Source organism: Chelonia mydas, chromosome 8 (assembly GCF_015237465.2).
Source record: "Chelonia mydas isolate rCheMyd1 chromosome 8, rCheMyd1.pri.v2, whole genome shotgun sequence".
Lineage (NCBI taxonomy): Eukaryota > Metazoa > Chordata > Testudines > Cheloniidae > Chelonia > Chelonia mydas.
The window spans coordinates 2,219,112-2,245,628 of NC_057854.1; the positions used below are offsets into that span (position 1 = coordinate 2,219,112).

General features: G+C 41.8%; 1 protein-coding gene across 3 annotated transcripts in view; it reads left to right on the forward strand.

Moving 5' to 3' along the window:
• The window catches only part of RNF145 (ring finger protein 145), a 56,252-nt gene that overhangs the window by 12,666 nt on the left and 17,069 nt on the right, over positions 1-26,517 (forward strand). For 2 of the 3 annotated variants that reach the window (XM_037906652.2, XM_043553060.1), the window contains exons 2-5: positions 803-1,018; positions 10,590-10,698; positions 19,321-19,412; positions 24,857-25,092. In XM_037906652.2, the coding sequence (XP_037762580.1) occupies positions 835-1,018; positions 10,590-10,698; positions 19,321-19,412; positions 24,857-25,092 (621 nt within the window). In that variant the 5' untranslated portion in view covers positions 803-834. Of the gene's footprint in view, positions 1-802; positions 1,019-10,589; positions 10,699-11,537; positions 11,655-19,320; positions 19,413-24,856; positions 25,093-26,517 lie in introns of those variants that run through there. The other variant, XM_043553061.1, reaches the window with a different exon arrangement.

Sequence of the window (26,517 nt, forward strand, 5' to 3'; positions counted from 1 at the left end):
TTGCTCAGGGTTGTAGAAAATCCACAGCCTTGAGCGAAGCAGTTACCCCCAGTGTAGACAGCATTGTGTCAACGAGAGGGCTTCTCCCATCTGGGGTGGAGTAACTACACTGAGAGGGAGAAGTTCTCCTGTCAACATAGTAGTGTCTTCACTGAAGTGCTGCAGTGGTGCTGCTGCCTCGATTATCTTTCCCAGACCTGAAGAAGAGCTCTGGGTAGCTTGCAAGTTTGTCTCTCACCAGCATAAATTGGTTCAATAAAAGATATTCTCTTACTCACCTTGTCTCTCTCATATTCAGAGACCAACATGTCTATACCACTACCCAAAGGGTTATTGTAAAAACTGTTTCAAAAACAGATTAATTTGTTAACGTTTAACACTTCAAAAAACTATTTTTACTTGGCATGTATTTCAAAAGCTGCTTCATCTCAGAAGGCTATAGAGAGAGATTTCAAGTTAATCTGGGAATTCATTAGGTTTTTTCTGCTGCTTTTTTTGGCTCTAAAACCCAAGTGTGTTTACTAATGAGTTTTCACAACACATTTTCAAAGTGGAAGAGCATTGTCCAAAAATAATAATAATAATAAAAGCACAGTAAGTCTTTATGGAAAATAGCTAGCAAACTCCTCTTAATATAGCAAAAAGCAAAAGCTATGCTGTCTGGATTTTTGAGTTTAACTCAATTGATTCGTTTACTGATATATGGCCCCATGGTGTTCTCCATTCATACATTCATGATGCCTAATGGCTGGCTGTACAGTGAGATTCATTTGATTACTTTTGTCTGTCTTGTGCTATTTAGAGTCTGCTACAAGTTCATTGAAAAGGAACAGAATGGCTGCAAAGGAGAAGTTGGAGGCAGTGTTAAATGTGGCCCTGAGGGTCCCAAGCATCATGCTCTTGGATGTCTTGTACAGATGGGATGTCAGCTCCTTCTTCCAGCAGATCCAAAGGAGTAGCCTCAACAACAATCCCCTTTTCCAGTACAAGTACTTGGCCCTCAACATGCACTATGTGGGTAAGTCTGTACACCTCACAGAGATAATATAGTTTCAAATTAATATTTTGCCACAAGAATTTTAAGAATGCAATAAAATAACAATAGTATATTTTTGGCTGTAACACCTTTTGGTCTAACTAATAAAATGGTGCTGTTTATCCTAGCAGTACAGAGATCCCTTTCTAGAATCTCCTAGTGAATTATCAGAATGAGGTTTATTGCATAGCCTCAAAAGGATTTATGATACGTATCACATATGAGTTGAGTGAAATGCTACTAATGCACGGGAAGAACAGAGTACCAGAATGGGGATGGTTTTATCAGGTACTGCTGTGCATCTGACAGATGAACAGGAGAGCGAGGATGGTTAATTGTGATGTAAAAATTAACCTAGTTGCTTGAAGCTAAATAAAAGACTAGAAAGAGGGAAATGAGTTGCTGCCTCTGAACTAGGGCCTGCAGCTTGACAAAAGCCAGCTTTCAAACTCTATTACTTGAGCTCAGTACAGATATGGCACTTTGGGTTAAAGTCTTAAGCCTTCAAAATAGTACGAGCACCGACAGTGGATTGGAATGTGTAACAAATCCATGGGCTGCAGACAGAATTTCTAGATAAATTACTCACAACTCAGGGAACTAGAAGTAGAAGCCTGGTCCAAAGCTCTAGCTTTGTTTTTTGGGAGATGAAAGGACCCTGGTTCTTGGGCCAACTCTAAAGGGTTGTGATTGGCTACAGTATGTGATTTAATTACAGATTGGTTCCCCATTGTTGCATTTGAACTCCTGTGAACCTCAGATGATAACTTTGCGGGGGGTAGAGGGGGGCTGTTCAGTAGGTGTAAGCAAGTGATGTTTATATATTACATTTTTGCCTGATTACAAATGAAAATATGGTCTATGGCCCTTGGTTTGCTGATTTAATGTGATGCTTGTGGAGAATTTCAGGAATATACTTGCTGCTCTTCAGTGTAAAACTACCAGTAGTAGTAGTTGCTCTTCAGGGGGAGAGGTGGGTTGGGGTGGGAATAATGGGGCAGTGCCTGCTTGACGGTGCCTGATAGAACTACAGGGTCCTTAATTTATATGGTGGCGGTGGTGCCAAAAAAAGGTTCACAACATTTTCAGGAATTTGAGTTCACAAAATCGGTTTGTAATATAAAAGTAGTTGCAGAATAAGTCAATTTTTAGAGAAATATGCTTAATGACATATCTCTGAAACAGCTTTTCTTTACGGTCATTTGCTATAGCATTACTCAGCTGGGTGCCTATTTAAATACTGGAATGATGGCGTCTCACTTTTCTTTCCCCTTTTGCCTTCCCTTCATCCTCCTTCCTTCTTTCTACAGCAGTATTTTCACTTCTTACTTTTAAAATATTGAGTCTTTGTGCTTTTAGTGCTCTGATTTGTAATTGTTGCTCTGGGAGGAATTCTAGGACATTGTTTTTACACAAAGCTGCATTTGTTTAGCTAAAACCGGTTTTGAATCTGGTTTATATTTGTAGAAAACCCTGTGGATACTCTTAAATTGCTATAATTTTGGCTTATATTGATTTATCTTAAATTGATTCCTTGCTGATTTAAACTAAATTAGTTTACCCTGGTTAAATTGGTTTGTGTCCACACAGGGTTGGGGGGGGGGGGGGGGTTGTGTGTTTTTTTGCACTAATTTAGTTAAATCATAGAATCATAGAATATCAGGGTTGGAAGGGACCCCAGAAGGTCATCTAGTCCAACCCCCTGCTCAAAGCAGGACCAAGTCCCAGTTAAATCATCCCAGCCAGGGCTTTGTCAAGCCTGACCTTAAAAACCTCTAAGGAAGGAGATTCTACCACCTCCCTAGGTAACGCATCAGTTTAAAAACACACCTTTACCTAAGCCAGTGTAACTTTCTGTAAACCACAGAGGAGGAGGAGGAAAAGAGAATCCTTTCCCTTCCAATTCGGGAGAGGACGGAGATTTCAAATCTACTTGGAAAAGATATTTATCGGTGAAGGGCTTGATTAGCATAGCAACTTGCTGTAAGCATGTTTTTAAAAAAAAATCTACTTTTAAAATTTTGATATAAAAATGTGTCAGTTGGCTAAGCCTCTGGTCACATTTACAGCAGCAAAAGCAGGATCTGAAAAAACATTGCAGCCACTTGTTGGCAATATCAGGCAGTCACTGAATTAATTCCCACTGACATAATAGGGCAAAGGCTCAAACAGCCACACCCAATTTCCTGACCTGCACTAGGCACCCCTTATATGCCAATCCACTTCAGGCAAATTTCTGTTACTCTTGATTATCTTAATCATGTTTTATGGTTAAGCTCTCTGCAATATCCCGGTGACGCGTGCAGTGCATTTTGTTGAAATAATCATCCCCTTGCATAATTAGGCTACTCCCACTTGGTTCTTTCAATAATGACCCAATTTACCATCATGGAAGTCACGACTATCATGAGCCAAAGGCTCAGTTATGATAAGAGCCTACTTCCATGATAGTGAATTAAGTTACAAACAGTGAACTATGAGATCTCTCTGAAAGAATCCAGCAAGGGAAATAGCTGATTCCCTTCATTGCGGATCGTCAGGATAAAAGAAATTGAGTCCAGTGCTAGTTGGGATTTTTATTTTCAAACAAATATTTGAAATGGTTGAATGACACTAAATGTGTTTGGATAATTAGAACAGGAAGATAGATTGGCATGAATGAGAGTTTGGATAACCATCGAATGTACTGAAGAGTTTATATGTTTATAAAATTGATAGTTTTTGCATGTCGGCATGTCCATGTGTGTATTTGTCAGTATATTTTCTGCATTGTGCAAAGTAACTGACCGTACCAAGAGAGCAAAATGTACACTGAGTAGCTTGAACTACACAAATGTTGCATGATGATTATATTTGATTGGGAAGCCTTGTCTGATCTTTTTAAAGATAAAGTATGTTGATTCTAGATTTATGAGGCTGTCTGCCAAAAGGTTACTTAGCTCATAAATGAGCTGGTTTGTGGTTCCCTAATCTATTGAACTCTTGCATAAACTCTCTTTTTTTGAAGGCGTTCTTTGGTATTGTTTACAAAGAACTTGGCTCCCAGTAAGTGTGTTTAAATTTTAAAAACCAGCACGCTAACATTGCATTGAAGAATTATTTAGTTAACATGCGTAAGAGAGTACAGAAGAAGCTATTCCTGTTGCTACTGTTGTTGGCTGGCTGGTAGAGAACACTGATATGGATTTTGGCATTATATCTAGTCCTAGTAACTAGACGTGTGGATTAATTTCAGCCTTGAGAATTTTTCATGAATTGTGCCTATAGGCCATATATAATGCAGGAGATTGTCTTACACGTTCATGGAGATGCTATATGACGTTGCACTTCAAGTTCTTCAGCTTTTCTAACAGAGAAGCTAGCTGTCTTTTGAGGGGAGGGTCAGCAGGGGATATATCTGTGTCTGCCAGTTATGAAGAGCCCATCTTGCTGGGCCCTGGTAGGGACTTGTTCCTGGTGGTCCAAGTGGGGTATAAAGGAGAATTAAGGTGAGATATGAGGAAAAAGAATGGTTTGTTTCTATTATTTTTCAGGAGTTCAATTAGTGGGATTAGATTCATAGATGTTAAGGCTAGAAGGGACCACTATGATCCTCTAGTCTGACTTTCCTGCATTACACGGCTGTAGAATCTCACCCAGTAAATTGTGCATCAGACCCATAATTTCTGGTTGAGCTATAGCACATCTTTTAGAAAGATATCCAGTCTTGATTTGAAGACTTCAAGTGATGGAGAATCTGCGACATCTGTAAGTAAATTGTTCCGGTGGTTCATTACCTTCACTGTTAAACATTGGTGCCTTATTTTTAAACTGAATTTGTCTAGTTTCATCTTCTAACCATTGGATGTTGTTTTCTGATAGACTAAAGAGTTTATCAGAAACCTCTTCCTCAAGTAGGTTCTTCTAGACTGATAGTCACCTCTCAACCTTATTTTGGATAAACGAAATAGACTGAGCTTCTTAAGTCTCACTGTAAGACTGTCTTCTCTGCAATCTACTCTTGAATTGGGCTGTCGTGAGTTAGTCATCTCATTTTAGCATAACTCAATAGTGTGTGGCTGCTATACAGACCAGCAGTTGAGTTTTCCATGCTTGCTGTCACTCCATGTCTGCGCCCGCATGTGATTCAGTTTTGAGACCCACAGATATCTGATGCATATCCTGTGGTTCCTAGTGCTATAACTCACTGCCACAGGATGTTGTGGGGCAATTTGTCAGTTCCCCTGAGAGATTGGAGGCAGAGATAGTCGAGGCCTGGGAAATTCATTTCTTGGAAAGAATCCAAGCTCCTGTACAGTTACCTCCTGGTCCTTGAAAGTATGGCTCCTTCCCGTCCTGCCAACCAGCTGCTGTTTCTTTATGGAGGCAATGTTTCTTTGACGTGGCTCTGCAAAAGCAACCACCAAGAGATACTATTCTTTCTTTGAGACAAATATTATGAACTCCTTAACTGACTCTTATGTGCAAAGTTTCCCTGCACAACCTAAGCTGTAACAGTTTCAAATAATTATTGGAAATGGGCAAAATATATTTGAAATGTAACCATGCAAAAAAAAGGAAATTAAAAAGGTTCATAAACATAATGTGTTGTATCGTTTGAATTGTGTTGATATATGTTCTAAAGGATGCAATAATATGCAGCACATCAAAGACTTTGATGCCTGGTCCTTCAAAGAAGCAGAGGGCTATAAATAGATTATATGTATCTGTGGGACAGTGACTTGGACACAACTTACTTGTTCGAGGTACACAAACAGAAATGCTGAAAGGCAGACGCTGCGCAGCTGTGTAGTGGAACAGTGAATGTTCAACTATTTAAGGGTTTTTATCTGTTTGAACCAACAAGTTGTAACAGAGATCATACATGGCTAGCTAGTAATGTACATTGTTTTCATTTAGCTGTGTTTAAGCTGGTCTCCTTAAGTCTTCTAGTTATTTCTCTTTATTTTTGTAGTATGTTTGGGGCGTGATTGTGGCCCAGCATAGAATGGCGGGGAAGTCAGAGCGAGGATAGAGAGGGGACCCCAAATTGTCTGATTCTGCCAGATCTCCTTCCTTTGGGCTCCTAGGGAATGCAGGGTGCATTTGCTTTTCCATCCTTTCAGGGAGTGTTAGGCAAGATTACAATTTTACGTTTATATGTTGTCCATTAATATGCAAATATTTTCCAAATTAGTAGGTAGCTGCTATGTGTGCAGAATAGCTACAGGGTTTAGGGCATCATATTTCCTTCCTTTAGAGAAGGTGACACTCATCATAGCAACTCTGGTCTTTGCAAACTTATCCACTGTCACTGAAAGTAACACTGTTATTAAGATGGCAAGGTCCACTACTTTAACCCCCAAAATGACCTCCTTTAACTCTAATTTGAAGTAGAATTTCCTTCGAAATTAACACTTGTATTCAGGAAAAAAAGGGAGTGAAATATAGCCCTTCTGATTTGTCTACATTTGCACTTCCTCTTCCTTGTAACAAGCCAACCTGTTAATGAATTGTTTTCCATTTTTGTTTGTCAGAGGCATCCCAAATGGTAATGATGTTGGTCCGCTTCTGGGAACAAGGCCTCTACTGCAAAAATGTGAATATTGCTGTGTGACGTGTTTTAAAATGTCTATTTTTTCAAGCTTCAGAATGGAATTGTAAATAATGAAATGAAAAAGAAACTACTTGATATTTTTTCCCCTTTAAAAAAATAATTATAGCAAATGCAAAAATTGCATAGAAATTAACACTGAAATTCTGGTCTGAATCCATGAGCTGCAACGTTCATCACTAAAGCTGCTGCGGCAATCTTGGCTCTGCTGGTTTGCTTACCAACTGCAATGCATTGAGGACCATCGCTATTTATGGCCTTTAAACCAAGGGTTTCCAGACTCTGTTACGATCTGTTCTTTCCTTTGATTTGCACTTGAATTTCATTCTCCTCCTTGAGGTGTCTGTGGGCTTGTCTTCACTACCAGGGTAAGTCAACCAAAGTTCCACTACTTCAGCTACATGAATAACGTAGCTGGAGTCGATGTAGCTCAGGTAGACTTACCCGGGTGTCTTCACTGAGTTGCATCGACGGGAGACGCTCTCCGGTCAACTTCTCTTACTCTTCTCTGGGAACTGGAGTACTGAGGTCGACCAGAGAGCGCTCTGCCATTGATTTAACGGGTCTTCAAGGACCCACTAAATCAATCCCTGATGCAATATCTCCCTGTAGTGAAGACCAGCCCTGAGAGTCTCTTCTCCCATTATTCATTTGGAGTTGTGATCACAAAGGGAAGAATGAGCACAGTATGTTCTACGATATTCCAGCACAACAGGGATGCATTATGGATGCAGTAACTGCCTTAGTGCTGAACTTTCTTGCCTTTTACAAATATACTATAGCCCTGTTCAGCGGCAGCTCTAAAACACTCTGCTACAGTGACTTTCCTGCTCTGTCATCTGTTTCCATCTCTTTGCTCTTAAGAGCTGAAATATGAAAGTGGTAAAGGACAGAGCAGACAGTCTTGAAGTAGTTACAGCAAAGGAAGACTGCACACCGAGGTAAAGGGAAAAGCTTGTGAGATTTAGGGTGAATCATGGGCTAAAGTGAAAAGGGAGGGTTTAAAGTGAGACTTGGAGAAGGAGATACTAGTCGTAGAGTGGTACAGTACTGGGCAGCACCACTGAAAGTGCTAACCCCTAATTGCGAATTGGAGGAATTAAGAGAATGAGACTAGAGAGCGTTGCCACCTTTTTGTCACCTCAAGTCCTCAGAGCATTTAAGAAGGAGGAAGGCTTGTTGTTGATTTCTGGTTTGCTACAATTACATTAAACATTGTTTGGATTGGATTGTTTGATACTGAGTAAGTAACAAAAACATGTAACACGTGGCAGTTTTAGCAGGCACCTGCTAATGTGACAGGGTTAAACACTTTCGAAACAATATAAACAAATTTCCAGCTGAAGTCACCTTCACATCTGTCTTTGGAGGCTGTTAATTGAATTTTCGTAATCTGGTGTGCCCCTCTTTGACCTTAACATTGGCTACAGAAGTGCACATCTGCTTAGTTCTTGTATCCCAAAGAGAGCCAAAACTTGTTGCTTGGTCTGTGGGATTTAAGCCAGGCATGCCAAATATTAGGACCCTTCTTCCAGCTAGTTCTTCTTGGGGTGACATAGGACAGTTAAATACAGGTTCAGCCTTAAGGAATGATGTTGCCCAGCAGTCCTTGTGGTTGCTGTTCATGTGTTTGATGAGAGAGGAGGAGGTGGAGAATAGAGAAAAAGATAAACCTGATAAAATGTGATTTTCTATTTAGCCAAGAAATAGAGGACATGAACGTTTCGTTTGCTTTATTAATTAGAAGTATGTAGCTCATCTAAGGTTTCAGAGTAGCAGCCGTGTTAGTCTGTATTCGCAAAAAGAAAAGGAGTACTTGTGGCACCTTAGAGACTAACCAATTTATTTGAGCATAAGCTTTCGTGAGCTACAGCTAACTCCATCGGATGCAACAACGCATCCGATGAAGAGAGCTGTAGCTCACGAAAGCTTATGCTCAAATAAATTGGCTAGTCTCTAAGGTGCCACAAGTACTCCTTTTCTTTTAGCTCATCTAAAACACCCTAATTGCTGTAAGCAAACTGTTTCAGTGCCAGGCCTCAGGCTCCACAAAATAGCTGTATTTAATTGAACTTAAAGCTCAAAAGAAAAGAAAAACATTCAGGGGCTTTGTGGAAATTCAGTGGCATTATAGTCCTGTTCCTGTTTGCAGCAGGGAGCGTAAACTGTGCCTTGAACTTTGAAAAATAGTGACCCTCCAATGGACGCCTTAATTTATCACAGCTTTGTGTGTTTAATGCAAGATTTCAGGAAATTTTGGAAAATTATAATAAACGGCTCTGCTGTTACAAGTGTACATTTATAGATGTATTTTTTTAAAAATTGGTGAGCAAATAAGTTTTATCTACCTACCCTTACATGGAATAAGGAAGTTTTTACATGCCTGAATGGACTGTTGATTGCTTGGCTATTTTATGGGTCTGAAGTTTTTTCTATGGGCTTGTTGCCAGCTACAAGAGCTTTATGGAGGTGAACCACTGGAGTTGGGAAATACTAAGTTGCTGGTAATTGAGGAGAATTGGAGTGTTTCTACATCAACATTTGTCTTAGTTTGGGATTGCACCCTATTAAATATTGAGACATACCAGATTGGTAGGTTGTCTTATAGTAGCTAATTGTTATTGAATTACTCATATATATATATATATATATATACTTGGAATATTTATTCAAGAATCTCTGTGCTGTTTCATGCTCATAACTATCTTACAATATACTCAAAACAGCATAATCAAGTCTAGTTAAAAAGGTTGTGACCAAGTAGGGAATTTGCTAAGTAGATGCATGATATTTTAAAACAAGTGGCATTTACTACATATCTATGATCTGTGTGATGAGCCCTTCTGAAGATGTTTTGTTCTTAGCTGCTAGGAAATCCTTTGCTCTTGACAGATTTGCTGAATGGATTTTAGTGCCAGTCACTTAAGTTATTAACCTCTGAAATAAGGATCTCTGTGGCAGAGAGCTCAAAACGAAGGACAAACAGGACACCATGTGGTGTGCGTAGGATTCCTGCTCTCTGTCCCTATGGTCTCTTTGGGGAAATACTAGGGAGTGCCAAACATTAGATACTTATCACTGAATCCCTGAAGAAGCAGGCTTTGCAACGTCTACTTTATTTAGGCATCCTGATAGAAAGATGTGTGAAAAGAAGGACCAACATCTTGTTTCTTGCTTTGAGCTACTCACTAACCAGGCTGTGTTCTTGAACAGTAAAGCTGTGTATTCATTGGTAATTTTCCTCAATTTCCGCAAATGCTAGACAGCCATTGAAGTAGGTGCGGTGCAAACCCCAGGTGGAGGCGAGGAAAGATGTAATTGTCGCCATTGGAGTATGCCCTTGCTTGAAACAGCATCACCTGGGAATTTGCCTGAATTGGAGCAGTGTAGAGAAGAACCTAAATTTCAGTCTCAAATTGTGGTATTAAGCAGGGATTTCAGATTTGAAAATGAATGGTGAGAGAACTGAAGTAACTTACAAGTTTAATTTTGCTTACATTTAAAACCTTCATTTGTAAGTTATCTGTGTAATGCATTAGAGTCTTTACATTGTTGTAACTTGATCATTTTGTGAATGTGGTAGATATATTCACTGATATTTATTCCCTACAATGAAGACATTTTGCTTATGCTAGTGCTGAAATTTATCTACACTTAAACATGTGCCCAAGGGAAGAGGGAAGCCTGGACACACACATCTTTCTCTTGTCTTGTTTCAAATCTTGCAATCACTTTGACTTTTGCCAAAATATCATGGGTGGGTTTCACCACTGATATAAGTAGATGCAACTTGACTGAAGTGAATGGAGCTGTATGTGCATGTATGCCACCCGTGTGTTTTTCCTCTCTTGTATCCAGGTGCATGTTTGTTTTTTTTTAAATCCTGCAGTAAGAGAGTGATGTCTAAGAGTTTTTAAAAGACATCTGAGGTTTCATTTCAACTTCTGATTTCTGCTCCAGGTTACATCTTAAGTGTTGTGCTCCTAACCTTACCTAGACAGCACCTGGTTCAGCTCTACCTGTACTTTCTGACTGCACTGCTGCTGTATGCTGGGCACCAAATCTCCAGGTAAGAATGTGTGAAATTTTTCCCATGACTTGGTTTTCAAATCTGAAAAACTATGTAATTAATATTTTGCCAGTAGTAGCCATACACAGAGGGGAAGGTCTGTTTTTTCTTTCATTTAGCTGTCTGGAATATATCCTGTCTTTCCTTGTGTTGAAAAGAAGTTACAGGATTAACACCAATTCTGCTCCATTTCTGTTGGAAGACATGTGGGGCCTGATCTTTTCCATTGACTTATTGACTTCAGTGTTGGATCGTGGACATGTGGGCCAGTGTTGGGCCCATAAAGCCTTTATTTTAAAATCCCCCATCAGTCTTCCCTAGCCATCACAGGGGGTCTCTCTCCTATCCAGTATGAAAATACATTGCTTTTGTGATGCACATAATTTCTGTTGGACCAAGAAGAGAGAGTGCCTGCATCTCTTTGAGTTTCACAAATGTTTTACTAGGAGAATAAGACAGATTGTTCCTTTCAACTTGCTGGTGCCTAGACAAAGGAGAAAATGTGGAATAAAGAGCCATAGAGAGGGATAAGTGTGGAATAATAGTGTTGGAAACTTTTTAATACTGGAATATGAATTTCTTTATCATAAATTATATTGTCCATTATTTTACTTTCATAAATCAGTAGTTCTGATTAGAAATCTTACAGTAATAAATAAGCACGCCAAATACGAGTGCGTCTAAAATGTAAAGTGAGACACAGTGGAAAGGTCTGCGACGATACAGTCAACCGAAGTAAATCTTTCATTTGTTCTTTCGGTGTTGCTGAATATATTTTAATCCAAAATAAAAACCCTCACTTTGATTAAAGGCTTGGATTGGAGCCTGAAAAACTATCATTTTGTTAGGAGGCTTCCCAAAGAAATATCTGAAGTGTGGAATTGGACCTGATCCTTTTGATGCCCAGTGGTGGAAAATATTTGAAAACATCATCTTAAACTGATTTGTATAAAATGGTAGGTTTGTTATTTACATGGTAAAATTGTTGTTCCAGCAGATGCTTTGAAACTTCCCTTTTGGTTAAATCTGTTCATTATCAAGGAAAGTTTAAATAGAGGTTTTGGGGCAGTTACAATGTATTGATGTCGTGGCTGTTAGGGTTTCCTTTAATGGTGTTCTGAATGTGGGGGAGAGGATTGTGGCCTCATATTTCCTGGATAGGAAGGAGGATGGCTTCCTAATTATTCCCCTGGGAATCCTGAGCTTTTCTAGCTGTAGTTTACAGATGTTTGTCCTAGTATTTTAAAGACTGTATTTACTTACTAGAGAAAGAAGCCTAACTTTGTTTTAAGATCTTGGGTGTTTAAATCAGAATAAGGATACTAATATGACATCCTAAGTGTGCGTGCTCTCTCGGGTGTTCATCAAATGCAGGTGGGCTTTTGTTCCAGAGGGCATGCAGATAGAAGATTCAGAGTGAGTGCCTTGACTTCTGCAGCCTTGAGCTTTGGTCTTTTAACCTGAAAAAAGGGGAAAGAGTGCATAAACTTCAATTTATATGTAGTCTTTGCATGGCCCCCTGTTGGATTTTAATTCTGATTATTTTTTCACTGGAATTTTTGAATTTTACTATATCAACTTATGAATATTGTGAGACATAGGATTTATGACAGTGTATTGCTGTATTGTATGAACCATTGCTGTATTGGTACTCGGCTCCACAGATTTGTTAGACAATTCCTAATAATGAGTTAATATGCAAGATTTTCATTTAAATGTAGTTAGGACTGCAGATTTGCCATGGCATTTTTATATAAAATCATGGAGTAGCTCGGTCCTATGGGGTTGGGCCTGGCTTCCCGCTCTGGGCGTTGTGACCTGGTGCACAGAGTTGCTGCGCTACTCAGGTTTGGCCTGGCTGCACCTTCGTTAGGGCAGGTGGGCCAAATCTGAGCAGCGCTGTAACCTCGCCCTATCGCAATGCCTCTCACTGAAATTTGACCTAGCTGCTCCCCTGTCATGATGGAGGGGTGACCAGGCCAAGCCAAGCTGCAACGCCATGCACCCCAGTTCGCCTCTCTGTCTGGGCATTGCCGGCCCAGCCCCTTGGAGCTGTTACAGCAGGGAAATCACGCACATGGATATGCACACAAAGCTTGGACAAATGGGAAAATCATGCTATCTGTGACCTTTTTCTCCACTGTGACAAACCTGCAACCCTAATTTTTCACTTTCAGTAGCACTGCAGATAAAACAGGCTCCGTTTTAAAAATACAATTGGATCAAATCAACAGTCTAGTAGTAGAGCAAAGTCTAGCCAGATGAAGAGCCGTGTTGGGGCACAGAGCTTGCTGGCAGGGCTAAAATGTGGCTTACTGACATTCTCGAGCAAATTTACCCATTCCCCTGGAGCAGTACGGACTGGTTTTGGCGGGAGCTTGGTCCAGTCATCCTTGACTGGTGGTAGGCTCCCCACAGCAGCTTATGACAGTAATAATGGGAGAACCACCACTCTTAGCACCCCTCAAAAAGTTTTCAGGTTCGCCCAGGGTCTTTCGCATTAAAAGTACAGTATGAAGTGTGACTAATGTACAGATATGCTCTGTACTGTACATATTGTCACTTTATTGAGCATCCAGCTTGCTTTTTATATTGTCTAGTAGACTTAATGCACTAAAATTACAAGAAGCAGGTATTCAGACTATTCTTTCAAATAGTCTAACGCGGTATTGCTGTTTAGTTTTAAATGGTTTGAATAACTTGGTGTTGAATCTACTGCAGTTCATTAGCTGGCATGCTGTTTAAGATGGGTGAGGAAGTAGCGCTGGGGAACTACAAACACACCATGGTTGACAGACAACTTAAAATGTGAAACAGCAGGATTTACTCAGTCAGGAATGCCAGCTGATGTTATGTGCAGCCTTTTGGAATTTTTGAATCACTGGAGAACTTCTGTTTCCAGTGCTGCTGTTCCACTTCTGGAATAACTTGTGGTTAAGACACAGGACTAAGAGTCATGACATCTGGGTTTTATTCCTGGCTCTGGTTTCAGGTTTCCACTCAGAGTGTCACTCAGTGATAGCCTGTTTTGTTCATTCCCTCTGAAGCATGTTGCTTTGGCCACTGTTAGAAGACAGGATACTGAGCTAGATGGACCTTAGGTGGGACCCAGTATGGCCGTTCTTATGTTCCTATCCAAGCTAACCTGAAAGGCAGATTCACATGCCCCCTCATGAAAAGTAGATGCTCCTCTATTTTATACACAGTTACATCAGCCTCTTGCACAAACCATGCTATTATACAATCTTTCACTGGAAACTGTAATAAGTAGTGCTGGAAATTGTGCTTATGATAAAGAAAAGAACCCTGCATCATTGCATACACCTTGTTTTCCTGTTGTGCTGTGGTTCTATCCCACAATTGGCAGCATTGAGAATTATGGGGTTCCAGTGGGGGGGAATAACAAGCAGGAACTATTTTTATATCTAACTTAATTTGTTTTTCATATGACACAAGACATGAAACATCGAGTTGTTTTTTGGTGGGCTTGTTTGACATTAATTGAGGAGACTGATTAGCCAAAGTAAATGACAGTGGCATGACACAATTGGGCCAGATAACCGCTGTGTGTTACAACAGTTAACTACAAAGCACCTTTGTTAAAAACGGAAGACCCTTTCTTCCATGTGTGAGAATGTAAAAGTATGAGTCAAATATAAGCACTATCTGAATTGTCCCTTTTGTTTAGAAATATAGGTTATTCCTAAGGCTGTTTTAGTCATGGGTATTTTTAGTAAAAGTCACGGATAGGTCATGGGCAGTAAACAAAAATTCATGGCCCCTGACCTGCCCATGACTTGTACTATATGCCCCTGACTAAATCTTGGGGTGGGGGAGTGACCCGGGGGCACCACAGGTGCTGGGGAGGGGCTGGCAGACTCCGTACCTGGATCCGCACCTCCCCATAAGCAGTGACATCCCCCTTCCTCAGCTTCTAGGTGGAGGCGTGGCCTCTGCCCTGAGTGCCGGCTCTGCAGTTCCCATTGGCTACAAACTGCGGGGGCAGTGCCTGCAGGCGGAAGCAATATGCAGATCTGCCTGGCCATGCCTCTAAGATCTGAGGGATGTTGCCGCTCCCGGGGAACCTCCATCCCGAGGTAAGCGCCACACAGAGCCCTCACCCCCTCTCAGGCCCCAAACCCAAATTCCTGCTGCTGCTGTAGGGGGTGGAGGGTGTGTGCGGTGGCCTGAGACTGCCCAAGCAGTGGCTGGCCCGGGAGCTGACCGAGCTGCTCAGGTGGCCCCTGGGTGAGCCGCACTGGCCGCTGCCGAAGTCATGGAGGTCCCAGAAAGTCACGAAATCCGTGACCTCTGTGACAAACTCGCAGCCTTAGTTATTCCTAGTTGATTGTGAGTGGCTTTCTTTTTTTAACTTTCCAACCTGGATTGGCTTTAGAGCTGCATTCCCAACAGCAGTAAATCTGGAAATCTGATCTTAGAAAATTAGGACATAAATATAAAGCTAACACAAATCATATGAGACATTTCATTTAATAAGAAAATAATTGTTTTTACACTATTCCAATAGAATGAACGATTCTGAGAAGTAAAAGCTGCAGCTTAATAAAGCTTTAATTGACCAAAATTGAGTGCGCACACTCAGTCCTGTCAGCATCTTTGTATGGCACTGCAGCTGTTCGTGGCCTCTTCTGAATATCTGTACCAGAAGATCATTATGCTTGTGCTGCTAATGTAATGTAATAAGAAAATCACTGCTGTGATGTTTCACTAATTTTGGATAAGAAATTAGGATTCTACTCATCTACAAATACTTTTTTTAAAAATTGTGCTACAGTTTTATAATGTAGTACTTTACAGATCTGTTACGCTGTCACGATATAAATTATTTTCCTTCAAATGTTGCTGCAGTTAAAAGCCTGTAGAAAAATGAATGCATCAGATCTCCTTTGAGTGCATGTCAGTGTGGATCTACTGTAGGTGCGCATGCACTTGAGATCAGAGTCTCTTGAATAGCAGTGTCTGTCATGGCCATGCATGCGCCCTGTGCCTCTTTGTTCTCCCATCTGAGTACATAAAGGGTGTAGAGGTTGCCACCCTTTCTCAGTTCTCTCGTACCACCCACAGCCATGAGAATGAACCCAGTGAGTGTCTGACCAGCTACTCCCTTTAAAGACATTTACATTGTTGTTGTTTTCTTAACCAGGTTTGTTGAGACTTTTTATCTACACGCTCCCAATCGAGGGATGTTCCCAATAATCCCATCCCCAGTCCGTGACACTGCTGAACATTGGTGCGAGGTGCTTTGCACCAACCACCATGCCTCATGGTGGATTCCAAACCCTGCCTGTACTGCCATGGACTGATCCTTATAGGGGATAATTGCTAATGCATATTCTACCTGGGGAGAGCTACATGTGCTCTGTGTGCAAGTCCTTTTCTTCAGGGTCTGCAAATCCAGGGATGTTCAGCTCAAACTACATCAGCTAGAGCAGTCCACGTGGGTCACTTCAAACCCAGAGGTGATCATCACTACCAGAGCAAGGCCAGCTAAACCAGCATGGGACAGCATTTCTTTGAGGGCAAATCATACATCTGGATCGGGCATCAGAAAGAAGGCAAAGAGGACTCCGGTAGAACTGGCACTGACATCTTAGACACTGACCACCTCTGTGTTGATGAAATCTTCAGTGCTGACAACCCCAGCCAACAAAGCCAGCACCTGTTCCCACAGGTAAAGGAACTCGGACTTATGCAGCTAGACAGAGCTCAAATATAGCTCCAAAACTGAAGGGACGTGCTGGAAGGAAAACATCTCTCCTTCAAGGACAGAGCTCCTATGTCTTCAGTCAGAATGGGAGTGGATCAGGGGACCAGAGACCTGGCACTGCCCTCAATACTAATATCCATGATAAAAGCTAGGCAAGGGCCCAAGATACACTCTGGAGGAATCGGTCTCCTCTCCAGAGACATTTTGAGGACTGAAGAGGTGACCGGCACAGGTGATATATCACCCCACAGCACCGCCGTTCAAAGAAGAAAAGTATTGCTTCTCACCAGCATTGAGCAGAGAAGAGGAATTGTGTATAACTGGTGTTGGGAAGAGAAGGACAAAAGTTCTTTCTAAAACCAATCCTCTAGATTTCTCCTCCATCCTCATGTATTTTAATGCAGATTACGGTCTAAAGAGCCAGATTTCAGCATACTTGGCACGTACTATGATGCCTGAAAATCTGCATTGAGCAAGCAGGTCTGTCACACATACACAGAACAGATTTTTGAAGTGTTTGTTTTTACTACTTGAGATTAACTTCTGAATTCCAGAGACCTTTTGCAAATGAGAAGGTGAATTGCAGGGTGAAAGCATAACTGTTTATCAAGTCGGGATAGAGCTGGAGTATTTCTCCATGTTTAACTGGCACAAGGTTGAATCCCAGGGCATAGCTGCATTAAAGCAGTGTGAATTTGTTGGATAACTAGCAGCGGGTCACATGCACTTTCTCTGTTCAAGTGAAGGGAAGGACTTTCCTCTTTCGTTTGATATGGGGATATCTGTTACCAGGTTGCTTTTGCTTTTGCTTTAACTGGAGTGACTGCTGTATTGTCCCAATATGTCCTTTTTATTTGGAGGTGCTAAATGTTCATATTCTTTCTGCAGAGGTCCACAGATCCATTACCATGAGTACTTCCGCCTGCTTGGGGGCAGAACCAGACTTGTCAGTCACTGGCAGCAGGGAATGCCCCGCATCCTGAAGTTTCCTCCAAGTTTTTTTCTGCCTCCCCAGCAGCTAGTGGCTCAGCCAGTCCTCCTCGCTGGAGAGCTTCTCCGAAGGAAATAGCAAACTTTATTTCAAATGTTTAGGCTAGCAGTTTGGTTTAATTATGTGTTTAGTTTCCAGTTGTATCCCAGGGCTGTTTCGGATTTTTAAGAAGACTGTCCTCTCAGCTCTGCTCCTCTTCTAGGTATTTACAGTGGCTGGCACCCCTGCAAGCTTCGGGGAGCAAGGCAGGCCATGAAAAGCCAGAAGCAAAATGAAGGGTTTGCCTACCTGTTTCCTCCTTACTGCTTTGGAACTCAGCCAGCACTGTGGGCAGGATGCTGTCTCCGTCACAGCCTGCTCCAGGTGATGTCACCTTAGCCAACCAGCAGGGTTGGAGAGACTGGACCTGCCCGGCAAGATGCAATGCTGACCTGACAAGATTGCCTCAGCCCCCTCCTTCCCTGGCAGGAATGGAGCCAAAGAACTGGTTCCAGGGCAAGCAGCCCATTTACCCCATCTCCGTAAAGGTGTGAAGCAGGCAGAGCATCAATATATTTTCTCTTCTCATTTGCACTGCAATGTTCTCTATCCCCATCTTTAGTGGAAGAATACTTACATTGGACTATTGCACGCTATCCTGTTCTTAAATAATCGAAAATGTGTGTGGGTACATATGGGTATGTGAATTTGTCCCCCTTCCCTTTAACTATACATATTCTACTGAGGGAGCAATGCAAATAAATAAATACCAAGAGTGACACAGATACATAAATTATGTACATCACGTTATTTCAGCTGTCCATGACTTGTTTTCATGAAGCACTATGATAGACATTCAAATGTTAATGTTAAGTATTAACTTCGCCTGGTACTTAGGTTTAAAAACAAAAGAAAGAAATTAGACGAAATGGGGAGCGATGAGGGGTGGGGTGGAGAGAGGAGTGCCTTCTAGCTATTAGACAAAGAACAAAAACTGGCTGGTTTCATAGAACTTTGACCTCTGCTTTTCCTAAATGGTCTGTTGCTCTTGAATCATGTACTTCTGGTGTCTTAAGCTGCTATCTCCCTCCATGCATACTTCAGTTGGTGGCAATGCATTCTTGTTGGTCAAGATAGGGAGTGTTTGGATTTTCATATACTAAATTGAGGAAATTAAATTTCACCACACAAAAAGGAAGTGAGTTACTTGTGCAGATGATAAAAATAAGTTATTCTCTTATGTTGGAGTTCTTGAAGACAACCACATGTGGAATATTTCATTCCAAACCAGCAATGCTGGTCATATGACCACTGAAACAAAAACTGTTGCATTATACATAATATGTTAAAGTAGAGAAGTTCACCTTGTTGTAAAATGTTTTCTGATACCCTCCCCAGCTTGCTGGGCTGCATGTCCAAGTTAAAACTACTCAGTCACTCATTTAACTTGAGCACCATTCATTAAAATACACGTTTTGAGAGGTCTGTGTAATTTGTTAATTTAGGTTGTGATTCAGCAAGGCATTTAAGTTGGTTCCTAAATTTAAGCATGAGTAGTTCTTTTGAAGTCAAATATGATTTGACACTTTTCCATTTAAAGAGACAGGTTTTTAAAGTGGTACAAATGACCGTTTAGTAAAAAGCTGACAGTGGTTTCACCAGCAAATGAATCGGAAGGACATTTTTGCTCATCCCTCCAGTTACAAAACTGCTTGACGTGGAGCTGGGAGGAGAAAAACTGATGGACAGAAAAGAAATATTTAAATTGGCATCACTGAAAAGTGAAATGGTTTCTTTCCAAAACTTTCTTGTAACTTCAGTCTGTTAAATACAGTGTGCCGCAAAGGTGCATATTATATGAAGTAAAGTCCTTTCAAGCTGGTTAGAGACTTCTTAATTTTTTGTTGTTGTTGTTGTTCATTAGGGATTATGTTAAGAGTGAGCTGGAGTCGGGATATGAAGGGCCAATGTATTTAGAACCTCTCTCCATGAATCGTTTCATGACCGCCTTAATAGGTAAGTGCAGTTTAAACATCTAAGGGGTGGCAGAAATAACTACTTGTTTCTTAATTCTCTTCCTGATCTCTTCTGCATGCACCTTTTTTTTAATTTCTTGGGCCTGAGTGTCTCTTACCATTACAGACATTGATAGGTTTTTAAATAGTAATAATATGTATTTTTCCATGGAGATGATTGGATCCATGCTGCCTTATGATGTAATTCCATCTTCGGGGTGGGGGGGTTCATTTACTACAACTTAACTAATAAACACATTCCCTTGGGTTGCAACTTTGCTTATAAATTAAAACTTTCACGGTGCCTGGTTTTCTTAATATTAGATTGTAAAAGTTTTAGTTTCACTTTGTTTTTCATGTAACAAAACAAACCTACTAAGTTGTAGTAAAGAGAGATTTTGGCATGCTAACCTGATTTGACTCCTCTTGAAGCAACAAAAACATGCTGTCAGTCACTGGAGGCTTCTATCAAAAGTGCAGAGTGGTTTTTTATATGTACCTACAGAAGGATTTTAAATCTTTTCCATACAGGAGATTAGTGTGGCTGAAAATTTGCCCAGGAAATAGGAATTCATTTAAAACAGTTGATTTAGTGAGAGTGCTGGTACAGTACATGTTGGGGTTTTTTTACTTTTGTCTCTGGCTCCCTGGAATGTGTCGGGGGAGATCTGAGAGTCTCATCTAGGGGCAACAGGTCCCTTGGTTCAGTGTCCAAGGGCAGGAGCAGTGGAGAATGCTATGGTCTGTGTTGCCTTCAAGACTAAGTTAATAAAACCCAGCATGTTGGTAGTTGCTACCCTTATAGTTTCAGTTCCTAAAATTAATTCTCCTCCCTTCCTGTCTCACTGATAGACTAGTTCTCTGACTCCCTGGCTCTGATTTAATTTAACAATGTAATTCAAATCTGTTTGAATTCCTCACATGGAAGGCATTATAGAAATTCCAAGTATTACCAAGCATGTATGCACGATTGATACTTCTGTTTTTAAAAGTACAGAACAAAAACATTCGTCCTCAACAGCCCTGTGGGTTAGGTAAGCACTATTCCCATTATATATACTCAGGGAAGCAGACATACCTGGAGGTTAAGAGATGTCTTCTACCATGCAGAAGTTTGTGTAGGTGGACCTACAAGGGTGCAAATAACTATTTTAAATTCTGAGTGCCAGTAATATTATTTCCCTAGTTTTTACTGAAATGCAGAGGTTAACTGAGCTTGACTTGATGGCTCGTGAGCTAGTCTTTCTCAAAAGTGTTACTCATAACAGCAAATGTGTTTTGCATATGTGAAGATCCCTTTTTCTAGCACTGAGTCCGTGCAGTTTTTCTCAGGATGAACTTTGACCAGTAAAGAACATGTTTTGGTATTAAGGTCACTGAACCCTACCACATTTCAGTGGGAGAACTTAGGAATGTTTACAGTGTGTGTTCATAGAATGATAGGAAGTCAAAAATCTTTTAAGATAGGCCCTTTCCAATTCCTTTTGCTGAGGTTGAAGGATTTCATCTACAGTAAAAGCTGTTTTATCTGGCACTTCACCGACGGGAAAGCTCTATAAACCAGCAGTTCTGATCTTCATAGAAATTCTGGTGTATAGCCCAGTTGGTGTGGGGCCAGGAGGGGGTGCGGTGCACGGACTCTGGGAGGGAGTTTGGGGGCGGGGTTGGGGAGTGGTGGTGGGGTGCCTGATTGGGGGGGGGGGGGGGTTAACCTTAGGCATCTCCCCGCAAGCGGTGATCTGTCCCGGCTGCTCCTAGGCGGAGGTATGGCAGGTGGCTCTGCATGCTGCCCCCACCTAGGAGCAGCCAGGATAGGTCGCCGTTTGTGGGGAGCAGCCAGAGGTGAGCACCCCCAGATCCAGCACCTTGCACCCTCTCCCATTCTCCAACCCGCTGCTCTGACCCCCCTCCCGCACCCAAACTCCCTCCCTCTTATGTACAGAAATTCCTATAGCCCTCATGTCTGCAGTGTTTGTAAATGGGCTTTCAACAGCCATTTCTTCCTGCAGGCCTGTGGCTCAGGCTGACCATTGCTGACTGAGATTGCTAGTATATGCCTTAGTGCTGCAAACAGTATCATTTGAGGGTTGTCTCTTGTATAAACATGACATCCTGTGAGCATGTTAGCTGGGAAAATTCCAAAGCTAAGTGGCTTTGGAAACTATGCTGCCCACAACATTAATCTTCTTAAGATGTAACCCCAATAGTGTATATTTATTTTAACCACAGTTAAAAAAAAACATAATGGCTTAATGTGGAAGAAAGGGAGAATTTGTCAGCATCAGCCTTTTGTGGGGAGGTGGAGGGGGGAGGGATAGCTCAGTGGGTTGAGCATTGGCTGCTAAACCCAGGGTTGTGAGTTCAATCCTTGAGGGGGCCATTTAAGAATCTGAGGTAAAAATTGCGGATTGGTCCTGCTTTGAGCAGGGGGTTGGAGTAGATGACCTCCTGAGGTCCCTTCCAACCCTGATATTCTATGATTCTATGAAAACACAGACAGTTCTATATTAAATGATTTGGAGGAAAGGTTTACCATGTCAGCTTGCTTGCAACAAGTCTTCTATTAGCTCATGAGCTAGACGATTCAGGCTGCTAAAACTGTGCAGAGGTCTTGGGAGCAGAAAAATGTTTTTGTGCTCTCAGAGCTCAGGCGCTCCACAGGAGACAGCCGTCCTTGTTCCCTACTTTCTCCTTCCCTGAAGAAGAGCTCTTAAATTCTGCAGGAGACAGGATACATAAGCACTGCTCCAACACATCACTCAGCCCATGGTTTGCAACTTTCAGAATGCCAGTAGACGAGTGGATTTGTTGAGGGTTAGTAAGTTTGTTGGCACAGTCTGTTCTTCTGTTTTGACATTCAGAACAAGTTCCTTTCTTTTGACTAATTATATCACCTTATGTTGTCAATGGTTTTTATCACATAATACCACCTCCCCAAGATAATCTGACTGTCTTTCCAAGTTCTTTCTGTCTCTCTCTCTAGCTATCTTTAACAAACATGCTGTTGCTAGCATGGAATGGGGAGTACCTTTTCATCAAAAGTCCCGTCAGAGATCTTTTCATATCCTCTCTGAAGGGGTAAACAAATGACACGACACCGATTTGAGAGAGCAGATCAGAGCCGTGAGATAAAGTACTTGGTTTATTTAATTTGGTGACATACAGCCTCCCTCCTGCGACAAGTAATTTTCAGTCAGTGCTTAGATTCCAAAGGTGGAAGAGGAGACTGCTGGGTATTCTCAGGGAGTTAGCATAACATTGACTTGCTACCCATTTGGCATGTTGATTAGTAAGGGAACATGGTCGCACTACTTTCTGTCAGATGAAACTTAGATCTGTGGTCCTGCTCTTCAAAATCAAGAGAGATCCAGTGACGTTCTTTATAAGAGAAGTATAAGGCTATGTCTACACTACAGACCTTACAGCAGCACAGTTGTACCGCTGCAGCTGCGCTCCTGCAAGGTCTCCCATGTAGTCGCTCTCTCCTGTCGGCATAATTAAACCACCCCCCACGAGTAGTGGTAGCTATGTTGGTGGGAGAGTGTCTTCCACCGACCTACTGCTTTCCCCATGGGCACTTCCGTTGGTAAAACTTACATTGGTCAAGGGGGTGTGACTTCACACTCCTGACTGACCAAAGTTTTACCGACAAAAGTGCTAGTGTAGACAAAGCCCAAGGATACCAAATTGGTGCTGTGGTAAAATTTCACTTTAGATAATTATGTCATGCCTGTACCCAAAAAAGTATTGGTGTTAGTTTTGGTATTCTTTTGTCTATAAAGCTGGGTTGCCTTAGTTACTATGAGTCACAGTAACTGGAGTCAATCCAATTGTACAAGCAGTTGAGTAACAGAAAATTGTTAATGCACAGTGATATGCTGCCAGTATTTTAACCAGGGCTCCCTCAAAGATTTTCTCCCATCTGCTAACAAATTTCATGTACTGGGGACAGAGGCTGAGAGTGGGTGACGGGGGATGGACAGAGAGCAGAAAAATGATAGAGGGAGGGATTTGGGGTCTTCATTGTTTTCTTTATCCATTTAAAGGAAAACGTTCTCTCAGAATCATATCAAGGAAGGGAGGCAGCAGACAGGGCAAATATACTAAGTTTACTTGCTGGAAATGTGATATTTATGTTCCTGAGAAATATACTTTTGAGAGTATAGTGCAAAGTGCAGCTTGAGAGCACAGTTGCCAACTTTTACGTGGTAAATAAGCACCCCGATTTTCACAATAAGCCAAAAATCAAGCTAATTCCATTTCAAAACAAGGCCAAAACAAGCCAATCACTAAGAATCCCAATACTCTGTGACTAGATTCCCCCTGGCGTGCAGTCTGGGACTGTGGTGGGCCTGCTGTGCTCCCCTGACTCTCTCCCCCCCTTGCCCCTGCTTGCCAGGAGCCAATCCAAAAAAAAAAAAAAAAAAAAAGCTACAAGCCAAACAAGCTACAAGCCAATTAAGCCAAAAACAAGCCCAGTTTCTGCATTTTTTTTCCCACTGATTTGGCATGTCTGCTTGAGAGTTGTGTGCAAACCACAGAATCCTAGAAATGTAATACTGGAAGGGACCTCAATAGATCTAGGCCAGTCCCCTGCAATGAGGCAGGACTAAGTATTCTCTAGACCAGACGTTCTCAAACTGGGGGGCACAGAAAGTATTTGGAGGTGCGAGAGGAGCCGGGGGGGGAGACTTGCTGCGCACGTTTTACCCACAGCAGTGAGTAGTCCATGCCAGTCTTACTTCTGTGCTCCTGCTGGGGGTGGCGCCTGCCTTCAGAGCTGGGTACCGGGCCAGCAGCTGCTGCTCTCCTGCTGCCGAGCTCTGAAGGCAGCGCTGCCGCCAGCAGCAGTGGAGAAGGAAGGGTGGCGATGCCATACCAGGCCATCCTTACTTCTGCGCTGCTGATGGTGGCGGTGCTGCCTTCAGAGCTGGGCACCCTGCTAGCAGCCTCCGCTCTCTGCTCTGCCATCAGACTGAGCGGCTGGAGAGTGATCTCCGGATAGCCCCCCAGCCACTCCTTCTCTTCCTCCTATCTCAGGAAGAAATGACAGCGCAGCTGGGCTTCAGCCGTCTGTACATATGTGGGTGAAGCTAACAGGAGGGGCGAAGAGATGATTTGCCTAGTGGTCGTAGGGCTTGTTCCAAGGTCCTTCCTTTAGCGAGCAGATAGAAGCCATACTTGGTGTGTCAGCCTTTTCTCTGATAAAACTTCTTCCTACGACACACCGTGAGATCGTATCCAGCATGCACTCTGAGGGTGATGTCATGTGTGAACCTCCGAAGATACAGGAAAATCCAGTTTCATAACAGGTGTGCTGTAGTTAGCAGAACTGTCATGGTAGAACTGGATGCTGTTAGATGCTTTACTGGAAAGCTAAATTAAGATGTGTTTTTCCTGGAGGAGGTGAACAGCTTGCTATAAAATACTTTGTCCTGTTTTCAGGTCAGCTGGTGGTATGCACCCTGTGCTCCTGCGTCATGAAAACCAAACAGATCTGGCTCTTTTCTGCTCACATGCTCCCTCTGCTGGCACGGCTGTGCCTCGTCCCTCTGGAAACCATTGTCGTCATCAACAAATTTGCCATGATTTTCACTGGCTTGGAAGTGCTCTATTTTCTGGCATCAAATCTTCTAGTACCATATAATCTTGCGAAATCTGCATACCGAGAGCTTGTCCAGGTAGGCTGTACATGGATCATAACAGGTTCATTGGCTCCAATTGTGGTATTACTTTACATTTTGTGGTCTGAAAAAACAGTCATTGCAAAATGTCGTCCATGGCTCAGTTTTGGGAGTTAATTGTGCTTTCCTATCATTCCATATTGTGTTTGTTTTAGCAATGTCCTCTTCCACTTTTTTAAAGTTACATTGCAAGACAGCATAGACTAGCAGTTAGAGCAATGACCTGGATTCTAATCCTGGTTGATCACTAAACTTATGCGACTTGCTTGATCTCCAGTTTGCTTAACCCATGGTTTTATTGGATGAAAACCAGGGCCTCGGTAGGATGGACATTAAAGTTGCTAAATCTGAAATAAGCCCCTCTTGGAAAGCAAACTGCACCCACAAAAACAATTGCAGTAATTCTGATGTATATAATAATGCTCTGTGTAGAAAAGTGGTAGTTTGTAAGTATAGCTTATCTTGAGCTGGAAATGAGAGATCCAAGAAGAAACATGAAACCAAGAATAAACTATGAATAACTTACACTTCTGGAATATTAAAATGCATTAACTAATTTGTATACACATAAGCATCAGTTTGGAAATTCACTCATAGCAAAGGCATCCATTTTCCCATTGATGTAACTTTCATTAATGTCAATTATGCAAGTCAGTTGAAAGAGAGACTTCAGAATTGGCTTACTGCAAATCAGAACAGACTGAAACATGGGGAAGCTTTCAGACAATTTTAACAAGGAATTTCCTGGCTTTTGTCAGGCAGAGTAACTCTTGTCAAATTTTTCAACCAGCACCCGTGTACAAACCCCAGCTGTGCTACAAACCCCATTTGTAGCTTGATAACATGGGTTATTATATACTCTTTGGCTGCAGAGAGAGACAGGAATGAACACCAGTCCCTATGGAGTGCTCCAGTTCTGCCAGACATAAGTCCCAAGTTGCATATGTTGGCCCAGCAAAATGCAAAGTGACTGGGAATAATGAAGTTACATGTATCAAGAGGGAATGGAGAATTGACTGAGACTGCAGTTTCTATGCAGAATATGAAGATAGGCTGCCTCTCCAATGAAAACAATCCATGTCATCTCACTGTTTTTAAAAATAGGTTCTACCACACATGTGTGTAAGGCACTCTGACCTACATGGACTTCCTTTGGAAACTCTTCAGAATTACGTGTCTGGTTCTAAACATGTTCCAAAAACTTTTGCTTGGCCGCTTGCTGAGCAGACAGTGTTTTAAAAGTGACCTGGAAAGGGAGAAAAAAAAATAAAATTTGGCTTGCACTCTGTTTTTACTGCTGTGTTGTATATAAAGAAGCCCTAAAAGGTTTCTGCAAAAAGGAATTTTCTTTTTCCCTTAATATTCTGATCTGATCTCGCCCTCGAAATCTTTACGGCTTTGTCTAGGCTAACCATTTGTCCT